This window comes from Chelonoidis abingdonii, chromosome 13 (genome assembly GCF_003597395.2).
Source record: "Chelonoidis abingdonii isolate Lonesome George chromosome 13, CheloAbing_2.0, whole genome shotgun sequence".
Classification (NCBI taxonomy): Eukaryota; Metazoa; Chordata; order Testudines; family Testudinidae; genus Chelonoidis; species Chelonoidis abingdonii.
Window position 1 is genome coordinate 22,301,411 of NC_133781.1, and position 22,069 is coordinate 22,323,479.

Here is a 22,069-nt window from a genome sequence, read left to right on the forward strand (position 1 = left end):
TCTGGGCATGCTCTGATGCACCAGGATAGGGCAAACTCATTCAAACGCAGGTTACTGTGGAAACTAACCGAGCACCCGCTTGAACCCCTTCCAGGCGAGCCTGGGATCAATGGCGAGAGAGTCACAAAGTAATAAATAGACGGTGGTCTTGAGGTAACATTATTGCAGCCCAGCGGCGCTCTCCCTTCTGCAGCTGGAGCAAGCGTGGCATGGACAGCGGGAGGGTTGTCCTGGTGTCACCGAGAGCAGAACCGGGCTCGACTCCCCCTAAACAAGTAAATCCCAGTTCGCGCACACGCGTGGAAAATGCATTCAGGTGGTGACACGAAACGCAATTTCATTGCAACGCTCCGCGGGGACTCAGCTGGCAGCTCCTCCCCGCGCAGCGCCTGTCCGGGGCTTTGACGTCATTCTTGTCCGGGGCTGCACATGGCTGGGCGAATGATCTGAGCTGAGTGGGTCTGGGCGGAGGAATCAGCTGCCTATTTTGTTGTTGTTGGGTCGGTGTGTTGGGAAAGGGGCAAGCGCAGCCGAGGCGGGGGTAGCTCCGGCGAGAACTGATCCAACGCGCTCAGCTGGCTCCAGCTTCACTGAGGATTTCAGGAGATTTTTTATTATTATTTTTATTTTAAGCGATAGAGAAAATGTCTCGACCTCTCCCTTTGAACCCAACTTTCCTACCTCCGACTTACGGGGTGCTGAAATCCCTGCTGGAAAACCCTCTCAAGCTGCCGCTAAATCACGAAGACGGTGAGGCGCAGAAAGTTGCTTATATATAAATTGGGGGGGGGGGTGCGAGTCGAATGAATGTTAAATGCAACTTAATATTGTAACTGATTAGTCCCAAGTAGGGTGACCAGACAGTAAGTGTGGAAAATCGGGATGAGGTTGGGGGTAATAGGAGGCTATATAAGAAAAAGACCCCAAAATCGGGAATGTCCTTATAGAATCTGGACGTCTGATCACCGTAGTCCCACGTGCATCCATGTCTGGAGGACAGTACCAAACTGCTGCCTTTCCAGTGCAGAATTCCACTCTTTCATCTGTTCAGTACATTTCCCCTGAGTGTCCTGCACAGTTAGAAAAGCAGATATAAATAGGAAGAAAACTGCCTGCCTTTCAGCTGTGAACCCTAGCAAAATTTAGCTTTTGCAAGATTCGAATATTTTTATTTTTTAGATAAAGACAGTATGATAACGAACGATAAACATGATCAATAAGTAATGAAAGACAGCTGTCTTTCTTTTGAATCAATGCATAGCAATCACTTTCTAGCTAAGTGATGGGTACTAAACAGCATGTCTTCAGAAAATAAATTCCATCTGTACTGAATGAAGACGGACTTACTAGGAAGGAGCAGGCAGCACATCTTCAAAATTTTCTTCCAGAAATGAGTATAAATTCTGGGTGACTGAAGTTTGAGCATTTTTTTTTTTTGGTTTTGTGACAATTTTACTTCCTGATTTTGCACTCTTTTTTTTTTTTTTTAATGAACATGTGTAAATCGTATTTGGGTGAATGGTAACTAATAAGAATTTTAAAGGTGAAAAATTGCAACTTACACTTTTGGGGGATGATAAGATAATGCAATCATAATAGGATTTTAACAGGTGTGTTATTACTAAAATGTGTGTTACTTAGAAAATGTACAAACTTCCTGCAACATCTATGGATTCTGTTCATAATGGTAATATAACTAGGAAAAAAACTATAATAATTTAGACTCTAGCAAATCAAGGGGCTAAATCTTCTTAAAATGCATGGTGTAATTGTGTCTTGTTAATTTTTAGTAGGCGTGTAAAGCATTTTCCTAAGTAAGAGTGAATAAGGGCACCTTATGTTGTTTAACAACTAGTGGATTCTTAATATTTTAGTCTGGGCATTTTTCTTAATTTTTTTTTTTTACCTGTTTTTACATCTCCTGAGTATATTTATCCCAAAATATTTTAATCATTATTGTAAACATAAACTGCTGAAAATGAAGTAGCTTAATGTTATTTTTAATTCTACAGATGATAGATATACGGTGTTATTACTTATTATGGGCCCGATTCTGCCACCTCAAAGCAAGCAAAACAACTTAAGCTCAATGGCTAATTTGTTGTTTAAGGACTGCAGGATTGGGCCCTTTTATTTAATAATGTTAAGGTATTGGGGGTTTTTAGATGACAACTGTTCCTTTCAAACACAATAAAATACCTGGCAACATCTGCCCCATAACTTGCTTGGTCAATTAGTACAGACATTCTCAAGAAATCTGTGAGCATTTATTTAAAGCCATGCTGAATTCTGCTGAATTGTTAACTAAATATAGGCAGAACTGATGAAAATATGCCTACATTCAGTTTGTGGTCATTTGGTTGGACCTTTTAATTCTGTGCCAGATGAAAAGAATCAAAAGACTTGTGTATGTGATGAGATGTTAGGCTCTTACAATAGGAGAAAGTGGAAAATATCTTCTTGAAAATAATAAGTATTAACTATTCAGCACTTACATCTTTATTGTGTTTTTTGCAAGCATTTGGTAAAGAAAAAGACAAAGAAAAGAAGCTAGATGATGACAGCACCAGCGACTCAGTCCCCCAGTCAGCTTTCTTGGGGCCAACGTTATGGGACAAGACACTGCCATATGATGGAGACACTTTCCAGTTGGAATACATGGACCTGGAAGAATTCCTCTCGGAAAATGGAATTCCACCCAGCCCAACCCAACATGACCACAGTCCACACCAGCCAAATCTCCAGCAAGCTACCTCAGCAGCACCCTCTGTCATGGACCTCAGCAGCAGGGCATCTACATCAATCCATCCGGGCATGGTGTCTCAAAATTGCATGCAGAGCCCAGTCAGACCAGGTAATCAGCCATAAGACCTTCCTTAGAGGCTCTTAAATGAGCCCCGCAAACAAATGAAAGAAGTAGATAATTATTTCTGACTGCGTGATTGACACTGGCAACATAGAGAAGTCCAACACGAAGCAAGTCATTGGCAGGAACAATAATAATAATGAGGGCTGTCACGCAATTAAAAAAATTAATCGTGATTAATTGCATGATTAAAAAGATTAATTGCATGATTAATCACACTGTTAAACAATAATAGAATACCATTTATTTAGATATTTTTGGATGTTTTCTACATTTTCAAATATTTTGATTTCAGTTACAACACAGAATACAATGTGTACAGTGCTCACTTTATATTTATTTTTGCTTACAAGTATTTGCACTGTAAAAAACCGAAAGAAATAGAATTTTTTCAATTCACCTTATACAAGTACTGTAGTGCGATGTCTTTATGATGAAAGTTGAACTGACAAATGTAGAATTACGTTTAAAAAAAATCCAAACTGCATTCAAAAATAAAACAATGTAAAATTTTAGCGCCTGCAAGTCCACTCAGTCCTACATCTTGTTCAGCCAATCACACAAACAAACAAGTTTGTTTACATTTTCAGGAGATAATGCTACCCGCTTCTTGTTTACAATGTCACCTGAAAGTGAGAACAGGCATTCTCATGGCACTGTTGTAGCTGGCATCGCAAGATATTAGGTGCTAGGTGCACTAAAGATTCATATATCCCTTTATACTTCAGCCACCAATCCAGGGTACATGCCTCTATGGTGATGACGGGTTCTGCTCAATAATAGTCCAAAGCAGTAAGGTCTGACAGATGTTCATTTTGATTATCTGAGTCAGATGCCACCCACAGAAGGTTGATTTTCTTTATTGGTGATTCGAGTTTTGAGGTTTCAGCATTGGAACATTGCTCTTTTAAGACTTCTGAAAACATGCTCCACACCTCATCCCTCTCAGATTTTGGGAGGCACTTCAGATTCTTAAACCTTGGGTCGAGTGCCATAACTGTCTTTTAGAAATCTCACATTGGTACCTTTGTGTTTTGTGAAATCTGCAGTGAAAGTGTTCTTAAAATGAACATGTGCTGGGTCATCATCCGAGACTGCGATAAGATGAAATATGTGACAAAATGCAGATAAAATAGAGAAGGGGATAAACAATTCTCCTTTAAGGAGTTCAGTCACAAATGTAATTAACACATTATTTTTTTAATGAGCATTATCAGCATGTCCTCTGCAATGGTGGCCAAAGCATTAAGGAGCATGCACATGTTTAGCCTATCTGTCAAGTAAATAGCTTGCAATGCCGGCTACAAAAGTGCCATGCAAATGCCTGTTCTCACTTTCTGGTGACATTGTAAATAAGAAGCAGGCAGCATTATCTCCTGTAAATGTAAACAAACATGTTTCTTTTAGCGACTGGCTGAACAAGAAATAGGACTGAGTGGACTTTGTTTTGTTTTTGAGTGCAGTTATGTAACAAACGAAAATCTACATTTGTAAGTTACATTTTCACAGTAGAGATTGCAATACAGTACTTGTATGAAGTGAATTGAAAAATACTATTTCTTTTATCGTTTTTACAATGCAAATATTTGTAATAAAAAATAATATACACTTCGATTTCAATTACAACACAGAATACAATATATGAAAATGTGGAAAAACATCCAAAATATGTAATACACTTCAATTGGTATTCTGTTTTATTTAACAGTATGATTAAAACTGATAAATTGCAATCATTTTTTCTGAGTTGAGTTAATCGCGACTAATCGACAATTCTAATAATAATCTGGAGAAATGCTAACCAGCTCTGCAGGAATTTTTGCTTAAATCGAGTCAAGAATCTGTGAGAATTCCATGGAAAATTGCCTGTCATCTTTTTCCTACTGGTAACCTAGCTATTAACAGGCTAAAACTACAAACAGAAGTAAAAATAGTAATACACAGATGCCACAATGTAAAATGAACAAGGGAAGAAAAAGGGAGAATGTACGAATTCTCTTTCACGCTGTCAACAGGACCATATTCTTTAAGACAGAAGAGAATTTAGGGCCCCAGCTGTCATTTCAGTGGTAATAGTAGGGAGGAAGGTTCTTGTTTGTAATGTTGGCCGTATCATTGTATGTCCTATAATTCTGTAATGTACCAGGCAAAAAGCACACACAATAAAAAAGGAGAAGTAATAGCTGAACATCAGGCAAGAAATAAAATACAAAAATTTACATTAGATTCTGATCTGTTACACTAGTGTAAACCCAGAGTGTAATTATTGACTTCAGTTGAGTTACATGAAACTCAAAGCTACAGAAGAACAGCCATACTGGGTCAGACCAGTGGCCCATCCTGTCTTCCGACCCTCGCCAATACCAGGTGCTTCAGCGGGAATGAACAGAACAGGCAATCATTGAGTGATCCATCCCCTGTCATCCACTCCCAGCTTCTGGCAAAAAGAGGCCAGAGATATTCAGAGCATGGGGTTGCATCCCTGCCTATCCTGGTTAATAGTCATTGATGGACCTATCCTCTATGAACTTATCTAATTCTGCCCTAAGCAAATAGGCAGAGAAGGAAACACCTTAAAGCTGGATTTTGATCATGGAGCCTAATTCAAAACCATTTGATGCCAATGGGAATTTTTCACTGAGTTGAGGGGACTTTAAATCAGACCCGTAGTATCTCTAATGGAGTTATGCCAGTGTCCGAGATGATAACCCGGTGCATAATATCAACAATTTGGCAGAAATGGAGCAATAAGAAACCTTATGCTTTCAAATAAAGGGGCATATTCTTACTAAACTTTGATTGTGACCCTACACTCATACAACATTTGAGAAAGCAAACTTTGCTGCTGGGAGCAGGAAACCACTCCTCTCCCCTCTGGTTGATCACTTGCCATGCACAGCATGTAATGCCGTTGTCAGAACCATTTGATAAAGAAGCAAAATAAACAAATAGAATGACAATAGTTAGGGAGGAAAAATAATGTGCAAAAACCACATGAATTGGCAAAATTCATTTCTTATTTAAAAAAACATAAAGCTATGAACAGTGTTTTGGGCCCAAGCTGGAAAGTTATTCTGTGATTTTTTTTATTTACTCGCCTTGACACTGGCTAGTTCTTGTGAAACTGTTTTTTCCCCTCAGTTTTAAGGGGCCTCAGGGTTTAGAGTGAACAGTAATTGATACCATTCTCCTAAACTGAATAACACTTCGAGTTGGCAAGAGGAAAAAACACCCCTACTTTTCTTGAGATATTTTTAACAAGCCATTGTGCGCACATGTGATTCTCTCTCTCACACACACGTGCGCACACAAAATTAAGACGTGGTTATCCCTTGCCATTCTTTTTTCAGAAACTCCTGAAAGTGAGCCACCCTTTTAATGATCACCTGTCAGAATGTATTTGTAATCTGAGTTATGGGGTCAGCTGTTTGCATGTTTTTTGCAGCCCATTGATTTTTAGTGTTTTTTTCCCCCCTGAGCTGTTTGCAACATTCTTGGGGCTCATAATCTTTTTCCACAAATGCAGTTATACTTTTTTTTTTACTATTGCAAAAGAAATCCAGATCTCGGTGTGTGGGGAGGAAAAGGGGAAATAGACGTGAGTGCAGTTTTTAAAATTTCATGGCATCTTCTATTGCCGAACAATCATGTAGTTTATTTTTCTCTAGATGAAGAGTTGAGTTCATGTTTGTAAGTCACAATATTTTTTCTGTGCTAAGTAAAACCAAGAAAATTTTTAAGCCGCAACTTTCTTAAAGACAATGCAAATTCACTGTCAATAGATTTTAACATGCATCATTTTATAAATATCTCTATTTTCACGCACTCTGTTTTGAGGAAACATCAGAATTCCAACGTGGACGTTAGTATTTGAACTACTTTTAAAATCAGACTACAAATATATTTTAAACATATCAAACTCCTTAATATTTAAAAAATAACAATTAAAACTGCTATCGAAAGACTTAAACAAATGTCCTGTTCTGAAATATAGACGACATGAGCTGCAGCTAAATTATTATTCATAATGTAAAAAAGCGTTAGAATGGAGGCATACCATTTACACATTCCATGTGGATTTTATAATCTGTTTTTAAAATTTATGCCTTGAGAAAGAAGTCTTGGTTTGATAGTTGTGGGCTTCCTTTTTTAAGTTACCAAAATGACTTCTGCTTGGTTGTCATGATTTATTTTATTATGCCAAGGCACAGGACCAGATAGAATTCAAAAAAGTATTACAATACTAATACAAATGCAATTCATGTGGTCTTATTAGTGTTGGCAAAACTAAGATGCCAGGGTGATAACTCTATTGCAGTTATATTAAAATGTTTGTATTCTTTTGTGTTCAGCGTGCATCCTCTGAGTTTCATCCTGCTTAATGTTGCTAGTGCTGCCTGTCTTGCAGTTAATAGGACCAAATCTTGCTCACCTCTCATCAGATGGTATTGGTTTAAATGAGTCTGTTCCCATGAATAAGACAAACGGAATGTGGCCCACAGTATGTGATACATTGATGCTAAAATATGTGCATGCATACGTGTGTGAGTACTGTGTGTGTGTGTGGGGGGGGGGGGATATACATGTTTGTGTGGTGCAACAGAGGCTCAGAGACGTGTATGTTTACAACTAGGGTGACCAGACAGCAAGTGTGAAAAATCAAGACAGGGGGTGGGGGATAATAGGAGCCTATATAAGAAAAAGACCCCAAAATCAGGACTGTCCCTAGAAAATTGGGACATCTGGTCACCCTATTTACAACATTCATATGCAAGCAACATAAAATGCATTGTCGAAATTATGATATTGCATATCACACGTATGTGTATTGAAATTTACCCATTCTTTGAATGACACAATTAGCTCCTAAGTACTAACTTATTTTACCAGTACTGGAAATTACCCAGAAACATGCAATGACATTTGCTCAGCAAAGCTAATCTGACCTTAATTGTAAGTATGACATTACAGAATTATAACGGATTGGTTTTTCCTTTAGGAAAAATCCCCCCCCCCCCCTTTTTTTTTTTTTTTTTGTATTGAACTGTGTATCTTTACATTGTGGTTGATAAAAAGATAGGTTCATCAATTTATCATTTGTTCTCTGAGTGAAGAATGAATAAAATAATAATGCCACTCAGAGTAAGTGGAGGCTGGATATAAAGGATACAGATTTTATTTGGATCAAGAGCTATCCAATATAGCGAGTGCTGCAAGATTAGATTCTGGTTGTGATTTTGTTTCATAATGAGGCATAGTGACTGTTCAGCCACCAGTGCAATGTTTCATTCTTCGCTAATGTGTAGATGGACTTGGAAATATTTTCTCTTTGCTATCAGGAGCACTTATCTCTGATTTAGTTGGTTTAAATCCATAGTCATCTTAAGGAAAATGTTTCTACAAAGTTAGTTTTTTAAATTAACTTGTTCACTATGAATGCGTTTTGTTGATGCTCCATATTATGTGTTTTCCATCTTTGCAGACCTTGTGTTGTCTTTGTCTGTTCTGCAGTAGGACCACAGACCTGGATTTGGCTATGGGGCTTGTTAAAGAATCCTTAACTGCACTTTGCTGTTTTTGTGTGGTGAATGTTGACAGTAATACTTTGCCGTAATCAGATGATACCTAGTTGGTGATCACAGGCATCTGTTTAACATCTGGCTTTTTATCCATCATCTTCACAATTTAAATGGATAGTGCAGCTGTCATGACAGAGAGTGGGTAGGGCCACAGGGGGCTCAGTTGAAGCTGGGGTAGGAAGAATTTCCTTACATTTTTGCTTATTTGGTGTATGAATACAGCAGGAGTGGAGTGCTGTCCTGCACAATGCATGACATAGTTCTTCCCCTTTATTTGCCAAAAAGATCATGAACCAAAATGAGAGAAACGAGTTACCATTGGGAAGTTTCCAGTTCTTCCTCAGGGCTTTGGATCCGGCCCGCAGGATTGGCCCCCGTGGCGCTGTGGGCCTTGGGCCACTCTCAGAAGCGGCAGGCACCATGTCCCTGTGGCCCCCGGGCAGGGGGGTAGAGGGCTCCATGCGTTGCCCTTGCCTCCAGGCACCACCGCTGGCAGCTTCCATTGCCCAGGAATCGTGGCCAATGGGAGCTTCAGGGAAGGTACCTGGAGGCACAGCAAGGGCAGTGCACGCAGAGCTCTCCTCTCCAGGGGCCGCAGCGCTTCCTGGAGCGGTGCGGGGCAGGGGACAGGGCAGGCATGCAGGGAGCCTTCCCTAGCCCCGGTGCACGCTGCTGCCACCTCGAAGCTGCTTTAGGTAAGCGGCGCCGTGCCAGAGCCTGAACCCCTCCTGCACCCCACCCCCCAACTCTCTGCCCTGAGCTCCCTGGCTGCATCTTGCACTCCTCCTGCACCCCAACTCCCTGCCCTGCGACCCCTCGTACACCCTCCACCATCCTGCACCCCTGTCCTGAGCTCCCTGCTGCACCCTGCACCACTGTGCACCCCAACCCCATGCCCTGAGCCCCCTGCCACACCCCACACCCCTGCCCTGAGCCCCCTCCTGCACTCTGCACCCCTCCTGCACAACTCCCTTCCCTGAGCCCCCTCATACACCCCAATCCCCTCCTCTGCCCCAACCCCTTGCCCTGAGCCCTTTCCTGCACCCCAACTCCCTTCCCTGAGCCCCTTCATATACCCCACTCCCTTTCTCTGCCCCAACCCCTTGCCCTGAGCCCCTTCCTGCACACTGCACCCCCCTCCCACACCCACACTCCCTCCCAACCCCCTGCCCTGGCCCTGCAAACAATTTCCCCACCCAGATTTGGCCCTCAGCCCAAAAAGTTTACCCATCCCTGATCTAGCCTCTCAGCACCATATACAGAGTGACTTAATCGGTGGCCTAGTCCAAGGAGGGGTGTGTTTTAACACCCCTTAATTTCTGGTTTGCCTTTTCCCTCCCATATATCTTAATATTCCCCCCTCTTCCAGAACAATTTTCATAATCCAAGGACTTGCGTATTCCCAGCAGCCAGAGATACATGCAACCTCCTCCTAAGCTGTAATGCTTCCTTCAAGCAATTACTAGGTGCATGGTCCATGCCAGGAGCCCCCTTACTGAGAGGCTGAGGACACCACCTCCCTGTGAATTTCTTGAACCTTGGACTGCCATGTGGAAGTGACCAGCAGAGCCATCAAGCAGGCCCATACCGAGTGCTGCTGCTTCACATTGACTCTCCCGTGAAGTCTCCTCTGAGGTGGCTGTTGCCTGCAAGACCATGTGTTTTAGGCACGTGTCACTGCCCTGTGCAGCCTGCTCAGCTTGACTTTTGCTAGAACAGCAGCAAGCACAGGTTGGGCTGTTTGTTCCTGCCATGACCAGCTGATAGTGAAATCACAGTGAAATGGAAAGGTTTAACTGTATGGGCTTCCTGTGCCAGGGAAATGTAATATGCAGAAGCTCCTCACCAAATTGTGTTTTGGATCAAAGGAAAAAGAGACAGAGTATGTTTTGGCCAGTATAAAAATAGACTCTCTTGCATTACAAGGAAAAAAAAAAAAGGAAAGTTCTAAATGCACAAGCGTAGCTAATGCTGGAAGCAAGCACCTTGTGTACCCTCCTCACTCAGTAGATTTAGTTTTAATATTTGCTGTTAAATTGCAATTATTGGTTAATAGATTCTTTTTTATGTGATCAAGCAATTTAAACTATTTAGAGGTTAAAAAGTAAACAAGAAGGATGTTCTACTTTTTGTGTGATAATTTGGAAATATACAGGGCTGGATTCTGCAAACTTCACATGAAGTAGCTTTTACCAAACGAATGAGACGACTTGTGTGAGTAAGTGTGACTCAAGGTGGTAAGTAAGGGTTGACCAGTGGGCAGCAAGGGTGATTTACTTCTGGAGAGACGTTTCAAGGGTGAGCAAACTGTGTGTGTCATGATCATCTGAGTAAGGAGCTGTGGTGAAGTTCTAAGAGCCTTCTTTCACATCTCTAAATGTGGTGCAGTGTTTGACTAATTCAGTTATTTGACCGTTTAAGAAGCTAGGGTATCCTGAAGTCTTCACATTTTGTTTCATGATATGGTTAGGAGAGGGGACACCATCAGCTATACGCGAAGAAGACATGGATGTCTGTTTAGATGTAGCTCCGAGTAAACATTAAATTGTTCAATTTTCATTTATTTATTTGGCAGTAGACTGGCAAAGTGGCAGATAACTATGGCCAGATTCTGCCTAGTTAATCACACTGATGAGTAGTTCACTCCTCAAATAATCCTATTAATGTCGACGAGGCCATATATAGTGACATAGCTATGGCACGGTAGCTGTGCTGGCATAACATTGTAGGGTAGGTGTAGCCTACAGCAACAAAAGGGATATTTTCCATCACTGTAGGAACACCACCTCACTGAGCAGTGGGCAACAGAAACATTCTTCCACTGACCTAGCTGCGTCCACACTGGGGGTGAGTTCAGCCTGACTACGGCACGTATAGGTGTGGATTTTTCACACCCTTGAGTGCCGTAGCTATTGCAATCTAAGTTTTAAGTGTAGACCAGGCCTGAGGTGCTGCACCACAGGAGAAAGGGGTTGAGCAATCTAGAAAATTGTTTGCCCCCGATTAACTCTAAGGGATGTGGGAGAAGGGAAGGGTTCTCCTGTCTTTCTGGATTTTCTGTGAGAGGTGGTAGCCAATGGTCATTTCTGTATGTGAAAAAGACACTTATGCTCAGGGGGTTGGGATAGCTCAGTGGTTTGAGTATTAGCCTGCTAAACCCAGGGTTGTGAGTTCAGTCCTTGAGGGGGCCATTTAGGGATCTGGGGCAAACTCAGCAGTTGGTCCTGCTAATGAAGGCAGGGGACTGGACTTGATGACCTTTCAAGGTCCCTTGCAGTTCTATGAGATAGGTATATCTCCATATATTATATTATTAAAGAGTGCTTTGGAGCATTGTATAATCAGAAGCTGTCATTGGCTGGTGGTGCCTTGCCAGGGATATATTTAACAGGCATATTAGTAACTAAAGATGATGTTTTTAAAAAATAAACATTTCATTAAAACAGTCTCACTTTCATCAGTGGTTAAAATGTTATGAATTCCAGACAAGTTCCAGAAATGCCTGCGATGAATAGAAAAGCAGCATCTTAGCCAACCAGTACCCAAAGACACACATGCTGTGATCTTTAGCATATAAAATATTTTGGACAGTGCAAGAGCAGGAAAACCACAAATTGAAAAATATTCAGTGCATCAGATTCAGTGGTGTTCAGTGGAGTAAATTACACTTTACTTCTATTGGTTGTTTTTCCTACTGAATGCCCCTCTTTGGCATGGAATTTACAATACGGCCATTGAATTCCAGATTGGTGCAAATTACATATTTTGCCACTTACTCCCGTGGTCTGCCAAATGTACACCCTGGTTGACATCACCGCTGTTACTGGCCCAGAGCCATCACAGGAGTTGCACCTGTTACTCTGGGCTGCATTTGAGTCAAAAATTTGAAGGGCCAAATTCTGCCTGGATTTACATCACATGCAAACCCATTTTTTAGCCGGTTTGACACTGAGCCCTCTTCCATTGCTTCAGGTTTCCATTCGTAGCTGTGTCTTAATCTTTTGCTTTTAAAGTTGTTAATTTCATCCAAACAGAAGAACATTTCATTTACTATTTACAAGCATGCCGGAGCGGTAGCATTTGCCCATATGCTACCATTTGTAATTTTTTTTTTTTTCCTGTTTAGGGTGGTAAAACCCCAATCTTAATAGGGCCAGGGAAAAATCTCTTAGATCTTCAGTGCTTAATTGGAGATGAAACACAGATAATTACTGAAACAAAATGTACCAGGTGCCTACAAATCAGCATCTTCCTTCGATTAGTGTACATTTGTCATAAACAGATGCCAGAATGAGCTACAGCAGTAAGTCATCTGTGACAAAATGTCCTCCTAGAAATGTATATGCATAAATGGACAGGCACAAATATATTGTTTGACTCAGGTTTGGTAATAGGGATGGCAATGACTTCTTTTCCAATTAGCCATAGGGATCTGAGTCTGCAATAAATTCTTTACTCTGGAACACAGCTGTGGACAATAGGTCAGAGATTAAGTAGTTCATTGCAAAACTAGTTGGTGCTCCTGAATTTAATAAACAAATAGATAAACATGTCTCAATTCATAGCAAATCCATTACTTCGTATGGCATGCATTGGACCACATGCTTTCTAAAGTGCTCAGGGGCTCCCTTACTGGTTCAGTAACTGCCCATGAAAATGACTGTATTTTAATAGCTTGGTCACTCTGTAATTGTAATACAGATGAAAACATTAAAACCAAACACCAAGTGCTGTCTAAACAGAATCCCAGTAGTGATTGCTTTCATGGTTTTATTTTCTAAGGGGGAAAAGAGACTGTAACTCTTTTTTTTCCTTTTTTTTTTCCAAATGGAGGAAACAAACATGATGTGAAACAGATTCTAAACATAGCATAGCTCATTTGAAGGAGTAGCCGATGAAGTTACCAAAGTCATAGTGCTCAATCCTCCAAGAGCAGAATGTCGCACTGGCCTTCGAAACGTATAATACAGAGAGTCAGTCAAAAAAGAGAGAGAGGGAGGAGAAATCTTGAAATAGTTTGATCTTAAATTCTGCAACATGCAATTTCGAGATCTCACGTCTAATAATGTGCAAAAGAGTAACACCAGGTTTAAGTATGACAGAGGTAAATGTGGGTCTCGAATGAGTGATGTATTATCGAGAAGTGCAATGATAATATCAAGTGATTAAATTCCAACTCTTGCTACATATGAGCTAGCACTTCCTAAGGGCTAAATCCTATTCCTTGTCAAAGCTGGGGTTGTAACTGGCTTAGTTCCAAGGAGAATTCAGGGATCAGACAAATGGAATATTCCCTCTTTCAGCTGTTACTGAGGTCTCAAAGAGTCTATCTCTACAGCTGCTGTATCTTCATGCAAGGAGGGTATTTGATGTACACAGTGTTGCTAACTCTTGCAATCTTATCACAAGTTTCACGGTATATGGTGGTTTGTTTTTGTTTTTTTTCCTCCTGGAGTCTTGTGATGATATGAGAATCTTGGCTTCCTTTTTTAAATGTCAGTTTCTAGTCCTCGTGTCTGTGGAGAAAATCTTCAAAACATTGAACTCTAAAAGCTAAAAAGATCCCAACACTCACTTTTTTTTTTTTAAAGTCTCATTGTTTTCAAGCCAACTGCATGACTTCTTGAGGCCTGACGCACAGTTTATAAAGCTTTGAAGTGGCAATATTGTCCACATATTGTAAGATTCAGCAGCTGCAGCTTGTCCTGTCTCCCCTGTGTACTTGTGCAGCGGGAGTCCTTACATAGGATAGCTTTGGCCTGTCTACACAGGCTTTTTGCATCCTGTTTCCCACTTTGTGAAGCAGAACCACCCCAGTTCTGTAGTCAAGGGCACCTTGCTGAAATGGCTTTGTTCTCAGCCGTGTCCCATTTCAGTTTAGTGCCTGCGATCTTGAGCACCTCATCTTATCACAGCCGTTGCAATATCGGTTGTGGGGAAATGTGGTCTGGGAGGTGTCTCTGTGACCTTGTGTATATGTATTGCCATCCAATCTCCAAAGTATACGTCTACAAGCCCTTTCCACCTTATGCAGCATGTTTTAATCAGTGTAACTTTCCATTCATAGGCTGGGGCATGGAGGGGATCGGTTAGGAATCAATAAGAAACATGGTGGAAGTGGGCTAGGAACAATCAGGGATTGAGGAAAGCTAAGTTTTTAGGGGGATAAAGTAGAGAGGAGAGAGAGAGATTTGATTTCTTGTGGGTTTTAAGAAATTGAGTAATTGAAGGATTGGATTAACCTGATATGACTTTTTGTTTTTCTGCCAGATTAGATATGTTGAGTTTCTTGGCATGGTGCATTGTACAGTACATCGTGTGCTGTAAATACGGGTGTGTCGGTAGAAAGCTTTAATGACACAACCGCCTTGCTGGATAATGTAGTACATCAGTATAGTACTGGGCAGATTATTTTTTTTTTCCTCTTGCTTGCTAATCTATTCTGTATTACGTTTCCAACATACAATCAAATCACTTGAAGACCACCTTTTGACATAAAAAAGTCTTTGGATCTAGTTATGGCATCATAAAAGGGCATGTGAAGTGAGGAAGGCTGGTGTATAAAAAGTAATGCTTTGAAAGAGAGTTGTGACTGTTCCACTGACACAAAGCTACAGTTTACTGGGAAATGTTGTGAATGTTTGTTTTTTGCTTTTTAATTGTCTTAAGATGTTGCCTACTCCCGGGGGAATTCCGCACCAAAAAATTAAAAATTCTGTGCACAGTATTTTAAAATTCTGCAAAATTCTGCATATTTTATTTGTTAAAATAACGCAGTATAAACCCGCTGATTTCAATTATTTTGGTCATTTATTTACGCTGCAGTACAAAGAAGGATGAATGGGAATGGGGAGCACTAGAGGAAATCCCTAAGCCCCCTCTGTCTCATAGTAATGTAGCTAGTATTGACCCTTACTTGGAGTTATTTAGTCAACAAGTATATGGTCAGTGTTACATTGTAGGCAACTGAAGAGCAGGCAAGGGCTAGGGACTCAAACTCACAATTTATATTGGCTACTGACCATCTCCAGAAAGCTCAGTAGCAAACAGTTCATGGAGCACATTTTGTTTTCAGTTCTAATCACTAAAGCACCATGAGCATTTATAAGGCTACAGAGTGTGACACTGTGACAGTGTCTGTTTGACACAGACTGTGACAGAGTGTGTGTGAGACACAGAGACTGTGTGTGTGTGTGTGTGTGTGTGTGTGAGAGAGAGAGACACACAGAGACTGTGTGTGTGCGTGCGCGCGCTGGCTGCTGGGAAAGTTTCTGAGACACCCTGCGCTGTCTCTTTAAGATGCTTACTGAAAGTTCTCCTGCTTTGTCCTGAGCCCTGTTGTCTCCCCTCTCCCCCTCTGCAGAGATGGGTCTCATGGGGCTGGGAAGAGAGAAACAGAGACTCTGTGAGCTGGCTGCTGGGGAAATCTCAGAAACAGTACACTGTCACTTTAAGAAAGGCACTCAGTCATTCACCCTTCCCCGGAGCAGCTCTGAGTCCTGAGCAAGGCTGTGTCCACTGCCTCTGCCCTGCTCTGCAGAGATGGGGTACAGGAGGGAGGGGAGGGGACACCCTGCTGACATCAGCACCTTCCTCTCCCTGCCCCTGCTCTGCATAGCCAGCAGGAGGGTCTCAGACTCCCAGAAGCAGCTGCAGGATGAAGCAACATGGAGGGAGGGCAACTGAACACATGCTCTCCTAAATGATCAGCTGAGCAGCACTTAAATCTCTCCTGCTCCCCCTGCCCCCCGCCCATCTCAAGTGCACAGCTTCCAGGGAATGCAGCTGGGGAGGGGCTTGTGACCGCTCTGGCAGCTTCCCTTTGCTTCTCTGTCAGAAGTCATTTTTCTGTGGAGAAGCAAAGAAGCTGCAGGGGCCATGAATTCTGTGCACCCGCAGTGATGCAGAATTGCCCAGGAGTAATGTTGCCTTAAGAGTAACTGGAAAAGTAGAAGTTAGATCTGGATCCAAAGTGACTTCAGGTGCTGGGCTCACCACTGTTTGAAATAAGTCTCCCTGCATATGTACTCTGAAGTGAAATTTTCTCATTTAAAAAAAATAGTTGCCCAAAGTTTTCCCTGAGACGTTTGTAGTGACATGACTTAATATGGTGAATTAGTTTTGTATATTGATCATATATTCACACAGCTACCATTGAAGTCAAAGTGAGCTGTGTGTATGTGTCTGAGAGTAGGTCTTTGCCTATGTTGGCATCGGTCTGATTGTTGTCTTGCTGGGCAGTACCAGTAGAGCTGCATCTGTGCAAAGTGTAAGAGGTGCAGCACAGAATTTTCAGCCCAGAGTAAATGGGGCTGAAATGATTCTAAGGCAGCTTTCAATTCTTGGCTGCTCTGGAGACTAGACAGCTCAGGTTGCTACTCAAACTTTGGTTCCCCAAAGTCTTTGAAGCAGTTATATGCTGAGGCCCAGCCCCAATATGCTCCCTCCCTCCCCAGTCACACCACCTACACTAGGACTTGCAAGTTGGTCCTTTGGAGATTGTCTTCCTCAGTTTCTGTGTTGGCAGAATGTGCATTCAGGGGAATTCAGGCTTCTGTGTAAATAAAGGGTTGACTAAATATCCTTGTTCTTCATCACATTTAATATTATTCAGACCCTTAAAGAAAGAGCAGCACTCCATTATGGAGAGGGAGGAGGGAGTGCGAGACCTATCCAGGTGGAATAATCGATTCTGGTTTAGGTCAGCTGTAAGGAAAAGATCACGTTTCTTAGCTGCCTGTTGCTGTAGTTCCTGACTCTAATCAGCCACACAATGAACTATAGAAGTAGCTCTTGGGATGATACATTTTCTGAAGAAGTGCTAGGATGGGACTTTTTTTTTAGTTGTTCGTTAATTTGTTCTCTCTTTGAGGACAACACAGATTCAGTGAATGGTAACGGGCATCCTATTTGTACCCATGGAACCCAAAGGTTAAAATGAGAGAGCTCAGAATTGAGTCCATTTAAAGGTAATCCAAGCACCTGCATTCTGAAAAGGTTTAGCTGAAAACTTTCAAAAGTGGCCACTGACATTGAGTGCCTGTATTTTGGGTGCCAGCTTGAAACACTTCAGGCCTTGGCTCCGATTGGAGTTTGGCCCATCTGAAAACCAGACCACAGGTGTCACAACGAAGGGACCCCCAAAATTGGGGCACCCAAAAATCCATGGTCACTTTTGAAAAAACAGGCCTTTCTACTGTATTGGGTCCCTACTGCAGTTTTTGCTGTGTTAGGAAACTTCTGGGAAACTGTCTGGTCACTCAGTTGTGCAAGCCACAAGGTTGTTAAAAACCATTCTCAAGACTACTAGTCTCTGGCAGTCATGTCATCCTTGGGTCCTGCCTGCACTCACTCATCAATTAGGGTTGTAAATGGTTTGTTTGCTAAACAGACTGAGCCAAGACATTTTCAGTATTCATTGTCGAAAGGCATGCGAGTTTTCCAGGATAGACCTTAGGCAGTATCTAATCTCAAAAAAGTTTTTTGTTTTGTTTTTAAACAAACTTATGACCCATAACACTAGTTGGGAAAACTGTGTTAGCAGAAACCATGTTAAAAAAAATGTTTCCCAAGGGGGAAAACTTCTGGTTAGATGGGGCTTTAATAACAGATTTTGTGGATTTTCAGTTCCAGAATATTTAATCTGATTCCTAGAAGGACATTAAAAAATTGAGTAGTCTACACAAAACAGCACAGAGAGATGAAACATATGCTTCATACTCTGTCAAATCGCAGTGGAAGTTGGCTTGAGTGAGGTTTGCAAAATCAAGTCATCTATGTAGTTTAATGTATGAAATCATAAAAAAAAAACAAACATGTGCAAATGGATCACTAATATGGAAAGATTCCTACTTTTTTTTTTTTTTTTAAAAAAAAGAAGTTCCATCTTCAGGGTTGTTTTTACTTTGTCTGACTGCATCAGATTTTGCATTAGATGATTCATGTGTGGCTAAAGCTGGCAGTGGTTCTGTGGTTGCTCAGTGCATTTTGTTTTCCGATCTAAAAATCAGCAATCACGGTGTAAATATCTTTTTATGAGTTAGAAAAAGCTGATAGATTCCACTTATCATGAATTAATTCCTTGCACTGCATCTAAGGAGACAAGAAAACCAAAAGAGTAAGTGCACTCCATTAACTATCGAGAGAAAATCAAACATGTGAAAAGGAATCATCGGTCAAATAAAAGGAGAGAACTTGTCCATATCGTTCTGTGATTTCAGGAGCTTCTGCACGTGTCTTGATTGTCCTCTCATTTCTGTAGTAAGTAAAGAGATATATTTTCATTCTGTACCTCTGTTTCTGTTTTATCCTTCGTCATCCTTCTCTGCAGCAAGGATATATTTCCTGTGCTCTGGGGCTGGAGGCTTTCTGTTGTGTTATACCTGTAACATGTTCTCAGGTGTAAGAGAGTGAATCAGTCACATGCTGATACGGATACTGGCAATGGCTTCCCCTTTTTGTTACTTAGGTCCATTAGTTAAATGCATTACTGCCATTAATATCATCATAAAAATAATACCGTACAAGTGTAGCATCATTTATCCCAGGGGGACCCAAAATGTTACTTTGGGTCAAATTGTGCCCCGCTTACTTTGTGAGTAGTCTTCTATATTTCCATGGACTGCTTGGGGACGACTTTAAGTAAAGATATTGGAACTGTGAGCCATGTGGCCCATCATCAGATATGGACTTTTATCATTCTTATACTGGGCCAGATCCTGAGAGGTAATGGGCACTTTTAGCTCCCACTGACTTTGGGATTTGAGGGCACTCAGCACTTGGCAAGATTGAGTCCATTTTCAGTCCACTCCCGTGAGGTGCTCAGAATCCTCATCCATTGGCAGTTCTCAGTCCCTTTCAGGATTAGAGCCTGCGTGCTGATGTGACGGTCCCAAGCCCGAGAGGTGCTGATCATCTGTAACTCCCATTTAAATCCACGAGAGTGAATGGTGCACGGCACACTTCACAGGACTGGACCCTAGTTAATCTACAGTTCAGCAAACCCCTAAATAATTTCTGAAGTTGCTTCTCCTTTTTCTGCTGCATGCCAGGTCATAGCCTCTGGCTTGTTCTTTCCCACTTTCTCACGTTTTCCCAGAGCCGCTGCTGTGTACAGTCTGAAGATCACATTTAACCAACACAAGGAAATCGGCTTCATCGTCACGTGGATTAGAATGTGTTCACTCTGTTCTGCCAGATTGTGGCTAGCTGAGCAAAATATAGCAAAGTGCTGGGCTCTTGGCCAAGCTTTTATTTCAGTTTGGAGCATGCAATCACACATATGCTGTTTGGCAGGACATCCATGCTAGGGTATATTTGGATAGTAATCAATCTTTCTTTCCTTCTTTCTTTCCATCCATGCTGGTCATATAACACCACCACTGGTGTTTAGCCAGCCGACTTGAGAGTCCCAGTTCAGTGTTTACACTCTGTATACGTGTTCAGAACATGTTACAACCATGACATGGGATGCATTTAGGATGAGGCTATAATTCTACAGCTTGAAAACCAAGCTTCTTAACTACGCCCCCACCCTCCCCACTGCCAGGGTGCTGATGACACAGTTATGCTGTTACTCTTTCAGAGATCAAGAGCTTCTCCAGGATGGATTGAAGGCCAAATATGGAAGGAAGTAGCTTTACTGGAGGTCTGAAAATAGCAAGAATTGTTAAACTAATAGTCTGTCCTTGTCTCTAATCTTTTAAACTTTTTTTAAAGTTTATTGTTTGTGCCTCCAGCTATAAGTGAAAAATACAGATTGTCAGTGAGAATATTAGTAAATGTCTTGGGAAATAGGAGGGTGCAATTAGAATTCCGGAGATGGATGCTTGTTCCTCTTAAGGTTTCTCTCTCCCACCCCCAACTTGCCTTCCTCTGAAGCTGTTTGCATGCAATCTGACTAACCCATGAAAATAAAGCTGGATTTGATTTTAGCAGTCTAGGAGGCTTTTGGATTCTTGGGAGATAAAGGCTTTATGATGCAAACTTGTTTATTTCTCTGTGAATCAAAAATTGACTTTTCAAAATCCAGTGTGTGTTTTGGAAAGTTGGCATTGTGGTCAAAACCCCAAAACTTCTGATGATGCCCTTATAAAAAAAAAAAAAATACCACAGCCATCCAAAACATGGATTGGTAGCACTGCTCTGGCATTTGGGGCTGCTATGAGAGAACACTTTAGTATTTTATAAGGGACTATTTCTTGTGATGTGTTTTATATATATATATATATATATATAAAAAAATTCCCCTCTCACCCCTATGGGTGGTATGTGTCTTCCTCAACCTCGGGTCCTCTACCAGAAGGCCTGGGAGTTGAGGGTTCTGCGCAGTATCTTAGCTGTTCCTAGCACTGCACTCTTCTGGACAGAGAGCTCTGATGTTGTTCCTGGGATCTGTTGGAGCACTCACCCAGCTTAGGAGTCACAGCCCGAGGGCTCCTACCACCACTGGGACCACTTTGGCCTTCACTTTCCACATCCTCTCTAGTTCCTCTTTCAGGCCCTGGTACTTCTCCAGCTTCTCATATTCCTTCTTCCTGATGTTGCTGTCACTTGGCACTGCTATATCTATCACCACCGCTGTCTTCTGCTCCTTGTCTATTACCACGAGTTCTGGTTGATTGGGCAGTACCTGCCTGTCCGTCTGGATCTGGAAGTCCCACAGAATCTTAGCCCTGCTATTCTCCACAACCTTCTGCGGAATCTCCCATCTGGTGTTGGGAGGGTCTAGCCATACGCTGTGCAGATGTTCCTGTACACAATGCCAGCACTTGGTTGTGCCGTTCAGTGTATGCTGTTCCTGCCTGCATCTTACCCCTACCACTATGTGTTGGACTGTCTCTGAGGCCTCTCTGCACAGTCTGCACCTTGGGTCCTCTCTAGCGTGGTAGACCCCTGCTCAATGGATCTGGTGCTCAGTGCCTGTTCCTGTGCTGCTATGATCAGTGCCTCAGTGCTGTCTTTTAGTCCAGCCCTTTCCAGCCACTGTAGGATTTCCCAATGTCAGCCACCTCAGCTATCTGTCGATGGTACATCCCATGAAGGGTCTTGTCTTGCCATGGCACTTCTTCTGCTTGGTCTTCCTCCCATGTCTGCTGCTGCCTCAGGCATCTCTCAGCAGCTCATCTTTGGGGGCCATCTTACTGATGTACTCCTGGATGTTCCGGGTTTCATCCAGGATAGTGGCCTTGACGCTCACCAAGCCCCGCCCGCCTTCTTCCGGCTGGTATACAGTCTCTGGGTGTTGGACTGGGGTGGAAACCTCCGTGCATTGTGAGGAGCTTCCGGGTTTCACATCGGCAGCCTCCATGTCCTCCTTTGGCCAGCCACTATACCGGCAGGGTATCTGATGACCGGCAGGGCGTATCCGTTGATGGCGTGGATCTTGTTCTTCCCACTGAGCTGGCTCTTCAGGACCTGTCTTATCCTTTGGTGATACTTGGATGTTGCTGTCTTCCTTGCTTCCTCATTGTGGTTTCCATGTGACTGCGGGATGCCAAGGTACTTGTAGCTGGTGCTATGTCTGCTATGTGGCCCGCTGGGGTTCCACCCCATCAGTCTTGACTACCTTCCCTCTCTTCACTACCATCCGGCCACACTTCTCCAGTCCGAATGACATCCGATA

General features: G+C 42.2%; 1 protein-coding gene across 2 annotated transcripts in view; it reads left to right on the forward strand.

Annotated features, from left to right (window-relative positions):
• Positions 1-349: 349 nt before the first annotated feature.
• Positions 350-22,069, forward strand: part of HLF (HLF transcription factor, PAR bZIP family member) — a 44,887-nt gene continuing 23,167 nt past the window's right edge. Inside the window, exons 1-2 of one of the 2 annotated variants that reach the window (XM_032805667.2) lie at positions 350-750; positions 2,519-2,854. In XM_032805667.2, coding sequence (XP_032661558.1) covers positions 645-750; positions 2,519-2,854 — 442 coding nt within the window. In that variant the 5' untranslated portion in view covers positions 350-644. The remainder of the gene's footprint in view (positions 751-2,518; positions 2,855-22,069) is intronic. The other variant, XM_032805668.2, reaches the window with a different exon arrangement.